This window comes from Chelon labrosus, assembly GCF_963514085.1.
Source record: "Chelon labrosus genome assembly, chromosome: 7".
Lineage (NCBI taxonomy): Eukaryota > Metazoa > Chordata > Actinopteri > Mugiliformes > Mugilidae > Chelon > Chelon labrosus.
This window is the reverse complement of record NC_140343.1, coordinates 23,503,545-23,519,282: the sequence shown is the minus strand read 5'-3', so window position 1 is coordinate 23,519,282 and position 15,738 is coordinate 23,503,545. Positions and strand designations below refer to the sequence as shown.

General features: G+C 42.4%; 1 protein-coding gene across 1 annotated transcript in view; it reads left to right on the top strand.

The window, feature by feature from the left end:
• Nucleotides 1–15,180, top strand: part of LOC311490923 (meprin A subunit beta-like) — a 32,079-nt gene extending 16,899 nt beyond the window's left edge. Inside the window, exons 9-15 of the mRNA XM_084548697.1 lie at nucleotides 11,127–11,276; nucleotides 11,941–12,156; nucleotides 12,360–12,616; nucleotides 13,099–13,309; nucleotides 14,194–14,370; nucleotides 14,653–14,897; nucleotides 15,014–15,180. Coding sequence (XP_084404823.1) covers nucleotides 11,127–11,276; nucleotides 11,941–12,156; nucleotides 12,360–12,616; nucleotides 13,099–13,309; nucleotides 14,194–14,370; nucleotides 14,653–14,897; nucleotides 15,014–15,058 — 1,301 coding nt within the window. The 3' untranslated portion in view covers nucleotides 15,059–15,180. The remainder of the gene's footprint in view (nucleotides 1–11,126; nucleotides 11,277–11,940; nucleotides 12,157–12,359; nucleotides 12,617–13,098; nucleotides 13,310–14,193; nucleotides 14,371–14,652; nucleotides 14,898–15,013) is intronic.
• Nucleotides 15,181–15,738: the final 558 nt, after the last annotated feature.

Sequence of the window (15,738 nt, the reverse complement as noted above, 5' to 3'; positions counted from 1 at the left end):
TTGCCTAAATTAAATAAGCAAATCAAAGCAAATCATCAGGGGCTATGGTTTGTGAAACATGAGTTACATATTATCATCATATTATCATGTATATGCACCTCGAGTAGTGTAATCCTGGACTGAGCAATGTTGGAAAATTCAGATCTCACAGCATCTTTACCAAATCAGTTAATGTGTGTTTATAAATATCCAAAAAAGGTTCAAAAAAGGCAACTGGACTTGTAGAGTTTTTTAGAAGACGTTTCACCACTCATCCGAGTAGCTTCTTCAGTTCTGGGGGACTGGTGGGAAGTCTGAGGTTTAAATAGGAACTCTTCCTGAAAAAACTTGCTTGTTATGCTAATAACCAGAAACTGGTGCAGCTAATTTCCCTTAACGACTGGGTACTTACCTGTTGTGGGGAGGGGACTGTTTTGTCCCTGTCCTCTTCCCTATGAATGGTTCTCTAACGACTCTTGTCCGTCAGAGGCTCCAGTGTCAAGGTGTGAATGAGACTGAAACTTCTTGGGGACAGAAGTTAATACTGTATTGTAAATAGATGGCAGATTGAATCTTAGTCCACCTCCTCTGTTTAGTGAAGGTTTTTCCAGTCTGACATAGATGGCTTCCTTTACTCCTCTTTCAAACCATCAGTCTTCTCTGGCTAAGATTTGGACGTTGTTATCTTCAAAGGAGTGCCCTTTGTCCTTCAGGTGTAGGTGGACCGCTGAATCGTTTCCTGATGAGCTGGCTCTCCTGTGCTGGTACATGCGTTTGTGGATGGGTTGTTTGGTTTCCCCAATGTATAAATCTGTGCACTCCTCACTGCACTGAACAGCGTACACCACATTACTCTGTTTTTGCCTGGGTGTTTTGTCTTTTGGGTGGACCAATCTTTGCCTAAGTGTGTTTCCTGGTTTGAAATAAACTGGAATACGGTGATTTCGGAAAATTCTTCTAAGTTTTTCGGACACTTCAGCCACGTAGGGGATGACAATGTTTTTCCTTTTGTTGTTCTTGAAAGAGGAGTAAAGGCTGAGATAATACCGCAACACATCAACATTGTCACGGTGGGAAAAAAAATCGATTCTCCGATGGATTTCGATTCTGTCTTGAACGATTCTGTCTCGATTCAAATAAGTTCGTAATCGGAATTTTAATTTAATTAGTTCGCCCGCTGCAATACTCTGTGCGCCTGCTGCGGAGCTCAACAGAAAACTCTACTCTCTGGCCTGCTGATTCTCTGCTATACACGCATGCGCACTTAACACACGTGCGAGTTGTTTACATGCAAAAAAGTTTAAGCGGCGATAAAATGGCTGCAATGGCGAGCGCTAGACCAGAGCCCGTCTACGGAGAGCCTCGCCACTCTCTATTAAGTCCCATTGTAACGAACAGTTCAGAAGCCGGAAGTTCACTGAGAGTGGAACTTCTCCCCTTATTGGACACTCTCTGGCTCGACTCATACGACCTGCAGCGGCTTCTTTAAAAGCTGCCGTATGGCAGCATTTTGGATTCTATGAGGTTGGAGGCAAGATGGACAAGACTTACACCGTTTGTAAGGTCTGTGGAATTCAAATCAAATACTTAGGAAATACAATGAATTTGCGAAGCCACTTTTCACGATACCATCCAGAGTTGACAGAAAAAAGGGGACCCGTTCCTGATGCCAGCCATCTGTTTTTCTTTCTCTAATGATCAACACAATAGTAGGAAGTGATTTGCAAATTCTGAGTAGCAAACTCATATTTAAGAATCTGACCAAACTAAAATATGTGTACATATCACAAAATTTAAAATCAGGCATGGAAATGTACATTAAAAAAAATAAAAATAATCGAGATTAATCGCTAATCGTTTTAGAATCGAATCGTTGACCTCTGAATCGGAATCGAATCGAATCGTGAGAGCTGGATATGTGATAACATAGTTCATGAAAGGTGTCTTGATCCACAGCCCTCACAGAGGGTGACGCCACTCCTCAGAGGCTCCTCAGAGGCCGGAAGGATCTACACATTTTATGCTCAGATTTCCAGAGGTACTAAAGAGACAATTTAAAAAGAGTCAAAAGACACTGAAATTGAATTCACTGGTGAAATTTCTGAAGATAAAACGTTTCTGAACTTTGTTGCTAACATGTTGTTAGCTAACGCTAGCTAACTTACGCCACTAATTGGCCAAGTGAAACCAGTTTTTAACGCTATTTTCTTACTGATCGCTGGATTACTTCATCTTGACTGTGTTAAGTTTGAGTCTGAGTTTTACCTGGACAGTAGCAGCTGTCATGGCTGTTTGCGTGGACTGCAACACTTACTCACAGTTGAAGAATGAGATCCACCAACTTGAGTATGAGTTCCGAAAAAGGGACCAGCTGATTGAGGGCTTTGTCTCTGTTGCAGCTGCTCAGTCAAAACATATATCATATTTGCAGTCCTCAACTTTTGCCGCTCCATCAGCACCATCACCTCCTTCTCCCGTGTCTCCGGTGGTCTCGGTTTCTGCGGCCACCCTTCCCTGGCAGGCAACAATTCACATTGGAGCGGCCTCTCATCGGACCGGGAGCCGGGCGTAGACCACCATCGGGGCTGCTGCACTGGGCCTGGATGCCTCAACGCCGTTGACAGCCTGTCAGACACCACAAGCGGATCCAAGGGTCTACATCGGAAACGGCCCAAATGCTCCTGTTCACAGCTCCACGCCGAACCGAGCCAGTACCTCGACCCTGGCATCCTGGACTGAAGTGGTGCGACGCAGACGCAGGAGGGTCTCGGCTGGTCGGCATCCACAACCTCCGCTGGCTATCTCCAACCGCTTCGCCATCCTGCCGGAGGATGCTTCCGTCCATCCTGACGCTGCACTTGCAGCTTCCACCTCCACCTCACCTGGCCCTGAAGTCACTTCGGCTGCGTCATCAGCGAGCCTTGGAAAGGCCACTCGTCGCTCTACAGCAGTATCCAAAAAAGGTTCAAAAAAGGCAACTGGACTTGTAGTTTTTTAGAGAAGATGTTTCACCACTCATCCGAGTAGCTTCTTCAGTTCAGGGACTTGGTGATTCGGATGAGTGGTGAAACGTCTTCTCTAAAAAACTACAAGTCCAGTTGCATTTTTTGAACCTTTTTTGGATATACCATGACCTGGATGACTGAGAACCTTAACAGACATATCTACAGCAGTAAATGACCGCCGTAGGATGCTGGAGGAAGCCGTGATCAGACGGTCTGGGGGTCTCCCTGGGGCTAGTCTTAAGCAGCCTCCTCGCTTCTGTCCTCCTGCACGGACCCCCCGCGTAGCGTCAACTGAGCGTCCTCAGCATCGTCCAGACAGCCCAGAAACATTGGCCTCTCGTCCCCTCTTTCCCCCGACCACGTGGATCATCGGTGACTCCATAACCCGGGACATTCGCTTCTTTAACGCAGCCACACACTGTTTTCCTGGAGCCACAGTCCCCCACATCCTGGATAAACTTCTGGATCTCATGCCATCACTCCCGACAACTATCGAACAGATCATTGTTCATGTGGGAACGAATGATACAACTCGTCGGGAGTCTGAACGCACTAAAAGTGATTTTAATCTTCTTTTTACTGTTTTAAAAAACTCTGGAAAGTCCATTTTTATATCTGGCCCCATCCCGACTCTGGGTCGTGGAGCTGGCCGTTTCAGTAGACTCTTCAGCCTTCACACTTGGCTCCAATCGGCCAGCACGATGCACAATTTTGGTTTTATTGACAATTTTAACTTGTTCTGGGATCGTGACTCTCTTTTTAAATGAGATGGGATCCATCCAAATAAGAGGGGTAGCCAAATGCTGTCTGCTAACCTGCAGCATGCGGTGCGCACCTGTCCATGTGACTGACTCTTTACATCCCTATGTCCCTCACCCCCACACCGGATCCCCCCTCTCCGCTGACGGCACATTCACAGCTTCCTGTTTTCCATGAGAGCTCCCTCCTGCCACATGCACGCACATCTACTCAAAGCCAGCTCTCAGTTTCTTCTAACGGTCCTACATCTGCTACTCCTGCATCAAGGCATATTCCAGTCAGAATCACCAAGTCCCGTCAAAAAACAGTCAGAGTGCCCAGACCAATACTCCACAACAACATACGGTACGGCACGGTAGGAGATATTGTATTTCTTCCATCATCCCCGCCTCAAAATCGGACTGACATACCCTCTCACATCACCACCATCATTTCCTACCACGGACCCTCGGCAGCACGCTCAACTTCACACCTCTCTGCTGCCAACCACAACAATTTAATTCACGTCCCCCGAAATACCAATGTTTCTCCTGTTTTTAATGCAAAACTAGCTAATTTCGGTCTTCTGAATGTCAGATCTCTTAATAACAAATCTTTTTTATGCCATGATTTTATCACCTCGAATAGGTTAGACTTTTTTATATTGACAGAGACATGGCTCTCTCAGGGAGACTGCAGAAGAGTTTGCCGAGCTTTTATCCCACTTTATTTCTATTTATAACAAAATTCTCATTTTGGGTGATTTTAACATTCATGTTTGTTGTCCGTCTCAGACATTCGTTCAGGATTTTCTGGATACTTTAGAGTCTTTTAATCTTACTCAGGCAATACAAGAGCCAACTCATGTGAAGGGTCACACACTAGATCTCGTTCTGTACAGCGGTCTCAGTCCTAACTATTTTAAGATGGAGGACATCTGTGTGTCTGATCATAAGGCCATTTTATTTAGTATGATTTTATCCCAGCTTCCTTTAAATCATAGTACACCAGTTCGTCACAGGGTTTTTAATTCTAGTTCTGCCAGTAAATTTTCTGAGCTTTTTAGTGCTGCTTCTTTAACTGCTTTTAATCCACATTCCAATTTAGAAGAGCTTGTCTCTCTTTTTAATCTCACATGTCAAAACATCCTGGACTCTGTTGCCCCTTTTAAAGACAAAAAGTAAAAAAAATACAAAAAAAACCACCACAGCCTTGGCTTAACGAATCCATCCAAGATTTAAAAAGAGACTGTAGGAGAAAAAAACTGGTCTGACTGTGTACTACGACATTTGGACAGTTGCCATGATGAAGTACCAAACTGCAGTTAAAGAAGCAAGAGCATCCTTCTTTTCTAACATCATTTTAGCAAATCACTCAAACCCCAGAACCTTATTCTCTGTAATAGATTCACTCATCACCCCCTCCACATGTCCTTTTAACGATGCGTCACAAGACTTGTGTGAGGAGTTTTAAAAAAAATTTATAAAAAGGATTAATAATATTAGACAACAGATAACTCCCCCCGACCGTGTTTTACAGGCCACAAGAGTTGTTAATAGTTACTTTACCACTTTTTTTTTTTGACAATCTTTATTTATTTTTCGATTTAAACAATACAACATTAAATATGTAAAGAAAAAGAAAAGAAAAGCAAAGAAACAGAGCCTGTGTGAATTACGTTAATGTTAAACCAAACCGGTTAATTATGTTTTCCCTTGTATGACAACCATTTTTCACTCCGTTTTAGAAAAACATCCTCTTTCAATCTCAGTTTATATGTAAGGTGTTCCATCTGTAGTATATCCTCTATAATGGACGTCCACTGTTTGTGACTTGGAGTGTCAGGCTTAAGCCAGTTCTTAGTGATGGTCTTCTTCCCAGCAACCAAAAGAATTCTGGTTAAGTATTGATCACCCGCATGTACCATGCCCTCCAAATGACCAAGGTATAGAACTAAACAAGATTTGGGAATCACATACCCCAGAACATCACAAATAACCAAATGAACATTCTCCCAGAAAGGTTGTATTTTGATGCATTTCCAAAAGATGTGTGTGTGGTCCGCATCCACATGGTTACATAATCTCCAACATGGTTGCTGTGCATTTGTCAGCTTACTTTTAATTTTAGGCGTAATGAAGTATCGAATCACATTCTTCCAGCTAAACTCCCTCCATTTCAAAGACTGTGTTGTAGTTTGGTGCATTTTCCACATATCCAACCATATCCCCTCTGGATACTTTACCACTTTTAAATCAATATCGTTGTCTTTTTTAGCAGAAACCATAGCCCATATGAAATCAACCACATGCAGTCTTGATTTTATTCCCACAAAATTTCTCAAAGAGGTTTTTATCACAGTTGGACCCAGTATTTTATCGATTATTAACAAATCCTTAGAAGACGGTATTTATCCTTCTGCTTTTAAACATGCTGTGGTCCAGCCCCTTTCAAAGAAAATTAACCGTCTTAAAACCTGGGTGGGTGTCAAGGACTCTGCACTTGGTTGGTTTTACTCTTATCTTTTAGAAAGAACCTTCTCGGTCACCCCACATAACTATTCTTCTTCGTCAGCTCACATCACCTGTGGTGTACCGCAAGGTTCAATTTTAGGTCCAATTTTATTTTCTATTTATATGTTCCCTCTTGGCCATATAATTGAACACCACAATGTTTCTTTTCATTGCTATGCAGATGACAGACAGATATACCTCCCCCTGAGACCCCCTGACCCTGGAAGCTATTGTTTAATCCCCCCATCCACAGCAGCTCCACTCTAACCTCTCTTGGTCCCTATGCCAACTGCGTAACGCCCACTGCCCGTAATTTAGGAGTAATTTTTGATTCAAACCTCAGCTTCAAAAAATATATCAATAAAGTAGTTCAGTCTTGTTTCCTTCAATTCAAAACCATCTCCAGAATCAAAAAAATAATTTCCCCCTCCGATTTAGAAAAAGTTATACATGCACTAATATTCTCCAGATTAGACTACTGTAACTCACTTCTCTCTGGCATTAATCAGAAATCACTCTCTCGCCTCCAACTTGTGCAAAATGCAGTAGCTAGGCTTCTTACTGGTTTTAACAGACGACAGCACATTACACCGATTTTAGCTTCTCTTCACTGGCTCCCTGTTCGTTTTAGAATTAATTTTAAGATTTTACTGATCACTTTTAAGGCACGTCAGGGCCTGGCTCCAAGTTACATATCAGAGATATTAGGCGCGTTCGACTTGATCAGAGCCCGTCTACGGAGAGCCTTCCCACTCTCTATTAAGTCCCATTGTAACGAATTTTGGTTGCAGTTCCACCAGATTTCCACTGGGGGCGATCGCCATGAGTGCAACATGAATGGGACTCTATGGAGCTAAACGGCTAAATGTGTCTCTTTCACCCGATTGTCGTTGAGAAATCTCAGATTTGATTGTAGGTTTTGCAAGTTCAACATGGGTTATAGGTCAAAAGTTGAATGAACGAGAACTTATGTCCTTTCGTTTTCTTACAGGTTGCGTTGTTGTTGCCCATAACACGCTAGCATTGTGCTAATGAACGCTGATTGGTCAGTGAATGACTGATTACGACCAGATCCCGCTTGACGGCATCGTGGCATCCGAAGCGGGACCAGAATGTTAAGACGGACTTTTTCGCCCAAGTTTTTTTTTTTTCGGCCCGGTCTTTTAAAACAACGAAACAGAAACTCTTCTAGCACGATTATTTACCCGTGTCAGCTGTGTTGTCCATGCCTCGAGAGAAAAGAAAGTGCAGAGCGCGAAAGCACCAAAGCAGTGACTGAAGGATTGCCGTAAAGCAGTATCTGGTCGTACGATGTGTATGACGTCATTGACATTTTAAAATACTTTTTAAAGCAAAATAAGTGACTCTAAAAAATCTAACACCCAGCAGTGTGTAATTTCTTTGCATCTCCTTTCAAATTCAATATTCAAATTACTGCACAAAAAATTATATCCTGAGAAAAGTGGATTTTGAGGGGTACTGCTCCATAGACCGCCATTCATTCTGCACTCGTCCTGAGAGCGCCCTCATATGGAATCAGAGTGGAACTGCAACAGTTCAGAACCCGGAAGTTCAGTGAGAGTGGAACTTCTCCCCATATTAGACGTTCTCTGACTTGATGCAGATCTGTCTGAGTCTGACTTGACGTGATGCATGCTGGGATGAACGCAATGCATGCTGGGATGGACGCAATGCATGCTGGTTAGAAATCCTGTCCGACTTGAGTCAGACAGGGAGGGACTTACCACTACGTCACCATGTCACATGACCTTAAAATATCGCGGGAGTCTTCGCCTGCAGACAGATCTTGCAGTTGCCAGAGAACGTCTAATATGGGGAGAAGTTCCACTCTCACTGAACTTCCGGGTTCTGAACTGTTGCAGTTCCACTCTGGTTCCATATGAGGGCGCTCTCAGGACGAGTGCAGAATGAATGGCGGTCTATGGAGCAGTACCCCTCAAAATCCACTTTTCTCAGGATATAATTTTTTGTGCAGTAATTTGAATATTGAATTTGAAAGGAAATGCAAAGAAATTACACACTGCTGGGTGTTAGATTTTTTAGAGTCACTTATTTTGCTTTAAAAAGTATTTTAAAATGTCAATGACGTCATACACATCGTACGACCAGATACTGCTTTACGGCAATTCTTCAGTCACTGCTTTGGTGCTTTCGCGCTCTGCACTTTCTTTTCTCTCGAGGCATGGACAACACAGCTGACACGGGTAAATAATCGTGCTAGAAGAGTTTCTGTTTTGTTATTTTAAAAGACCGGGCCGAAAAAAAAAAAAAACTTGGGCGAAAAAGTCCGTCTTAACATTCTGGTCCCGCTTCGGATGCCACGATGCCGTCAAGCGGGATCTGGTCGTAATCAGTCCTTCACTGACCAATCAGCGTTCATTAGCACAATGCTAGCGTGTTATGGGCAACAACAACTCAACCTGTAAGAAAACGAAAGGACATAAGTTCTCGTTCATTCAACTTTTGACCTATAACCCATGTTGAACTTGCAAAACCTACAATCAAATCTGAGATTTCTCAACGACAATCGGGTGAAAGAGACACATTTAGCCGTTTAGCTCCATAGAGTCCCATTCATGTTGCACTCATGGCGATCGCCCCCAGTGGAAATCTGGTGGAACTGCAACCAAAATTCGTTACAATGGGACTTAATAGAGAGTGGGAAGGCTCTCCGTAGACGGGCTCTGCAGTTGCTCTCCAACGAACTGCACGACCGGAAACCCGCCCTCATGACGTCAGGTCAAAGACGTGATTGGGCAGTTTGGGAGGAATCTCCTCATGACGATTTTGACGTTTCTCGCTTCGTTATGTTGGAATATGCGAAAATGAACAGAAATCGAAGGGATACCTTCTTATATGTGATTTCTGCAACAATGGTAGGCTGGCCTACTGAAAACGTTGTACATCTGACTGCAGTTCAATGCAGAGTTCATTTCTCCGATTAAACAGTAAAAAGGCATTTTTAACATGTTGGTAACAGTAGAATAAGCGGGATAATGGACTTCACTCCATTACACTATAAAATAAAAAATAAAAATAGCCTGAGCTATTGGCTCAACTGTCAGCACGCTCGCCTCCCGATCCGAGGTGCTGCTGGTTCGAGTCCGGGCGTGTGCAGAGCTGAATCACGCAGGTTACGTTCTAAGGCTTCGCTTTGGGCCGTTTTACCATCGAGAACGCGTGCATTCAATTTGTAGAAGTGTCGTCCATTATCCTTTACTTATATCGTAGTACTGCTTCTTCAGTATCATCCTAAATTGGTTTAGTGGGTAACGCGTCAGTCTGGCGATCGGCCGTCCGTAGTTCGAATCTTGTTAACGGTTAGTAGATTTTTGGGGTTCTTCTTCACACCTGTCTGTCCAAAAATGAAAACAAATGGCATTTAATCTCCATCTCAATATCTTTCTGTGAATTCGTTTCATGGTTGAGTTACAGGTGCTAAACGACTTTGGGTGTAAAAGTAAATATTCAAATAAGTAGCCTAATCAGCAGTTCATTTTCGCCAAGATTGGAGACCAAAGCACTATGCTACTTAATCCTTATTCAGTAGATTTGCTGCTATTCACAATCCTTTGCATACAGCATGCTTGTTGTAACACGGGTATAAATTCCGGTAACTCCAAAGGTTATATTTCGTCGGCAACAACGAATGCAAACACCGCGAGATCCGCCATTGTTTACACGAAGTTGACCGTGTCCGACTTGTCTGCAGCCGTTTTATGCTCCACCCCTACAGTCGGCGTAAGATCACGCTGACGTAAGCAAGTCAGACTCAGACAGGCGCAGACAAGTCGAACGCGCCTAATGACACCTTAAGAGCCAGCCCACAGCCTTAGGTCCTCAGGTGGTTCCCTTCTGGCTGTTCCAAGGTCGAGGCTCAAAATTAAAGGTGACCGGGCGTTTGCCATTACGGCCCCTCGACTTTGGAATGCCCTGCCTGAGGACATAAGGCTTGCACAATCAGTGAATTCTTTTAAATCACTTCTTAAAACACATTTTTATAGACTTGCTTTTATGTGAGGTTTGTCTTTTTAACTTTCTTTTTAACTTTTAACTTGAATTAAGTCATTCTATTTCACTGTGTTTTATTTTATTTTATTTTGATGTGGTTGTTAATGTAATTTTTAAATTGTTTTTTATTGTCTTCTAAATATTGTTGTTTTTTCTTATTTTGCCTGAGTATTTTATTCATGCTTGATTGTCAAAGCACTTTGTAAACACTGTTTTTAAAGGTGCTATATAAATAAAGGTATTATTATTATTATTATTATTATTACATAAAAAATGATCATCTCATATTTATACCCACACCCCATAGCAATGACACTCCTTGATGGCAGCAGCCATCCCCAGCAGGATGCAGCCTGACACAGACACACACACAAAAAAAGTTTAGGAACAACTAAAAAAAAAACATGAAGAACAGCACAAGGTGTTGACCTGGCCTCCAAATTCACTAGATCCCAAACTGATCAAGTGTCTGTGGGATGCGCTGGAACAAGCCTGATCCACAGAGGCCCCTCCCCTCAACACATAGGACCCAAAGGCCCCACTAACAGCATCCTGTTGCCAGACACCACAGGACACCCTCAGAAGGCCCATTTCCATTCTCTGATGAATCAGAACTGTTTTGGAGGCACAAGGGAGACCTACACAATATTAGGTCATAATGTTATGCCTGATCAGTGCATTACTTATTAGTATACCCTAATACTAATGCACCTAATTTACCTCATTATTACCAAATATACACATTTGTGAATCATCTTACTTTCTCTCCCTCTGTCTCCTAGACCATATACTTATGTCCAGCATTTATATGATGTCTACAAACAACCATGATGAAACAGTGACTGTTTCCTCTCCACAGCCAAGTCTTCTACCTTTGTGGACAGCTGTGACTTTGAGGATGAGAACATCTGTGGGATGATTCAGGGTCCTGGCAACGCCAAGTGGGAACGGCTTTGCTCAGTGAGTGGAGGCCCTTGGACTGACTTCACCAACATGGGACAATGCAAAGGTGACCATCTATCAAATGCAGGTTACAGCACTGAGCTTTGAGCCTCCTGGACAACAGTGGAAGTTCAAGCTGAGACCCCAACAGTTTCATGAGATAAGAAAAATTATACCACAGTTTTTTTTTTGGTGCCGCTCAAAAACCGGTAACCTGGAATTAAAGACTCGGGTTCATGACATGTGTTGATACCTGACCTCGTAGCTACAGTAACTGTCTTGGTGTTGTGTACCTGAAAAAGAAAGAAATCTGAGATATCTCCCAATAGCATACTTAAAAAGTACAGATTGGTTTAAAGACCATACCGACACAATTTGATATTTCAAATAAACACCAAAGTGGTTTAGTGATGGGGTAATCATTGTTTGATGGGTCACTGTGTCAGACAAACGAGAAAAACGTTTTCACGATGTGTCCGGCAAAACAAGTGTTTTATCCTCCTGCAACCGGTCCACATGGAGCCTACGCCATAGGGGGATATGCCAGTGAAAGCATTTATACCTGTGTACTGGTCTGTTGGCAGACTTGGTTCTTATCAGAACAGGTGGAAAGTCAGGTTGTCTTCCAAGCTGTGGACTGACTTTCTCTTTGTTGAGCAGTTATTCTTGCCACAGTATGGCCATATTGTCAAGGTCTAATATCATTTGACTTTTTGTCTACGTTTGCACAGGGAAAGGCAACTTCATGCATTTTAAAACAGCCACTGCTAATCCCAGAGAGTATGCTTTACTGGAGAGTCGATGGCTTTACCCCAAACCTGGACCCCAGTGTCTGCAGTTCTTCCTCTATAACACTGCAGCACCTGATGATGTTCTCAAGATCGGGATTCGAGAGTATGACAAGGCCAACACCAAGGGTAAACTGAAGTTCTTCAAGAGCATTTCAGGTAAAAAAAAAAAAAAATGAAATATTCAATTTTGTACATATTGATTGTACATACTTTAGTTCAAAGCCATGTGGAAGTTTTAGATCCTTTAATTAAAGAACAGTCAGATTTAAATGGAGTCATACATAATACAAGTTGGTATAAAACTTTAAATACAGTAATAGATTAGTAGTTAACATCTATTTTTTCCACTCTCTTCAAAGGAGGTGTCAGGGGCCTTTGGGAACTGCATAATGTCAACCTGAATGTGACAAAGAAGTCCCGTGTGGTTTTTCAGGGGGTGAGGGGAAAGAAGTCGTCAAAAGGAGGTTTCTCTGTGGATGACATTAACCTGTCATCCACAAAATGCCCTCAGCACATCTGGCACATCCGCAACATCACTGGACTGCTGGCTACCATGCCAGCAGGACAAAAACTGTACAGCCCCCGTTTTCTGTCACCAGCAGGTTACTCCTTCCAGGTGAATGCCACTTTTTCATTATGTTGATAAATCCACAGTGGTATATTGAAGTACAGCAAACAATCTGAAATTCCCAAATCAAGGAACTCTGTGGGGTTTCATACTGTACATTGGATGAAAAGACCACCACTGCATGATCCAGACAGAAATTCTCACCACCTGATAATCAGTGTAGGGTCCTAAACTCTGGGTGCATCCAGGACTAGCTTTGACATGTGCTAGTTGTGAACATGTTTTTAATATCAGTAAATCTACGGGGTTAGAATGATGCTTTGTGTTCCTAAGGTAGTTGGCAGCACGTGCTAACACCTGGAACTCATATCTACCCTTATGCTTTTGATTGTGGAAAGCATAAAAAGACATCACAATTCTATCTCATGAACACCACCAGGAATATATGTTTGACAATGATTTGACATTTTATTCAATTATCTAAAGCAACTTCTTCAGTACTTGCTTACGCGCTTCTCTGTGTCCTCTAGGTAGGTCTGTACCCAAATGGAATAAGCAGTCATCCAGGTTACATGGCCATCTACTTCTACCTAATCTCGGGGCCCAATGACAGCAAACTCAAGTGGCCATGTCCATGGCAGCAAGCAACCATGGCCCTGATGGATCAGCAGTCTGACATCAGACAGCAAATGAACATGCACCATATGTTCACCACTGACCCTAACAAGCTGTCCTCTGATGGTAAGAGACGGGGGAGAGGTTGTTATGATGACCATAAGATAATATTCAGTATGATGTTAGGGTGCAGACTTAGCTTTTAACCAAAAAAATATTTTAAAAATGTAAAAATGCATGTTCAGTCAGGCTGAGGTTAAGTCACTGACTTGGCCATTGGAAAATATTTCACTATTTAACCTTCAAACATTCCTGGGTTGCCTGACCTACATGTTGGGATATGTCAGGTTATTGTCCATCTGTATTATGAAGCACTGTCTAGTCAACTTTGCTTCATTTGCAGACAAAATACCCCTGTACATGTTATAATACACTTACCTGCTTCTGTCACATCTCCAGTAACATGAGTGCCATTTGAAGTCATGCACCCAGCCACCCATTCCTACCTAAATGTCTTCTTTAATCTGTCATTTAATGCCAGCCAGCTCACCTGTAATAGAACTGCTATTGTCACTGCCATAGTTTTATGCCCCTGTGCTCTTGTTTATTCTCATAACAGTAGGTTTATTAACACTCTGTACACCCATTAACCGTTCACCTACTTAATTGACAAAGAAATAAAGAAGGAATATGCCACACTTGTCCATGAAACATCTTTTGAGTTAATCATGCAATCTATTTTGGTCCCTTGAAAAAGACAGGGCTACATGTTAAAGAGTAGCAGTTCTGTATAATTTGGAAAGGAATTGTCTGAAATGAAATCAGAAAGTCTGCACTTTAGGCTCATAGACAAATATGACTAGACTTGACAATGCTTTGGTAAATGACCACCTGTAAAATGACAAAGAACTGTGTCAGTGTCCAAGAATATATGGATCTACCTGTATTTTCTCAATCTGTCATACATTGAATGGATTTTCAATGACTGCTGTGTTCATCTGTTTTTTCAGGCACTCAGTACTACTGGGATGATCCCAGGAAGGTGGGCACAAAAGTACAGGACTCTGATGGCAGCTATTACTATCGAGGTCCAGGCTACGGAACAAGTTCCTTCATCACCCACAGCAGACTGAGGAGCAGAAGATACATCAAAGGAGACGATGCCTTCATCCTCTTAAGTCAGGAAGGTGTGGAGTGTTTCAGACATTAGATGGTTAGAGGGGAGCGGCACATTGCACATACAGTACATACTGTATATTCATACTGATGAGTCAAAATACTATGACAGTATTTGGCACCAAGATGTCGACTATGAAAACTGACTGTTCACGTATCTAATTTATCCCAGAGATTTGAACATGTCGTTGTTTTAAGGCAGTCATTATTTTTATCAGGATTTGATCATAATGTTATGGCACAAGTATCGTTCTGTCTCAGGAATATCACAATGGTGGTCTGTCTTTCCTCAGACATATCTGGACTGTTGGTGCCTCAGCCTCTGCCCCTCTCTTCAGTCCATGATGTTTCCAGTCTGATGAAGGCAGCACCACATGGACCTGCTAATAACCTCACAGCAGTCATAGCTGTGGCAGCATCCCTGGCAGCAGCCATGTTGGTGATTTCCATGTTGATTGTGGTCAACGCCTGGAGACTGAGGAGGCTGAGACAGAGTGACAAGGTGGCGATAATGAAGGACAAGCATGGATTCATGGATGTGAGTGTGACTAAAATGAGTCAGCACCAATCTACATCACTGCTATTTAGTTCAGGTTGTTTTCTTAATTGTTAAAATGTGAGAATCAACACTAATGGGTCTATTTTTCATCACAGGAGCACTCACCCAAAGATATCCAACCTCTTCTCTCTACTCCATAATGGCCAATCAAAGGAAAAAGAAAATTCTGTCTTTCTTATCCAAGTGTCTTGCTTATCTATACAGCTGCTGTAATAATTCTGATTGTCAGCAAGTATAATCTGATTTTATGCATAAGAAATAAAATCTCTGTCAGCATTTGTCTCTAAATTATTTCTTCCTCATTTCTGATTATATTCAAGGGTCCTTAATCATGTAGAAATTGTAAGCAGTGGGGGTATTTTGGCAGACTGTAATGTTCATGTGCTGCTGACTGGCCCAGGAGCTACTCCAGCTGGGAGGAGCATCTTTCCTTAAAGAACTCAGTTAAGCCTCAAGCTGCTTGGGTTTGTTTAAGCACAGTCAGTCTGACACTGCTAATATGAAACACACTCTTCAACCACTGCAACAATGTCAACTAACAGAACTGAACATAAACACATGTTATCAGTACTGTGCGCTGCATATATGTATTCTCTATGGGCACCATTTAATAGTACTTCACAACAAGTTGTAAGATAACATAATTCAATTCAGTTCAATTCAGTTTTATTGATATAGCATCAATAACAATACGAATTGTCCCAAGACGCTTTACAAAACCCGGCCTGAGGAGGAGGAGGAGGAGGGGGGAGAGCAACAAGCCCTCCAATTTATACGACCATATACTGTAGGTCGTGTGTATGCTCTCGAATACGACCCA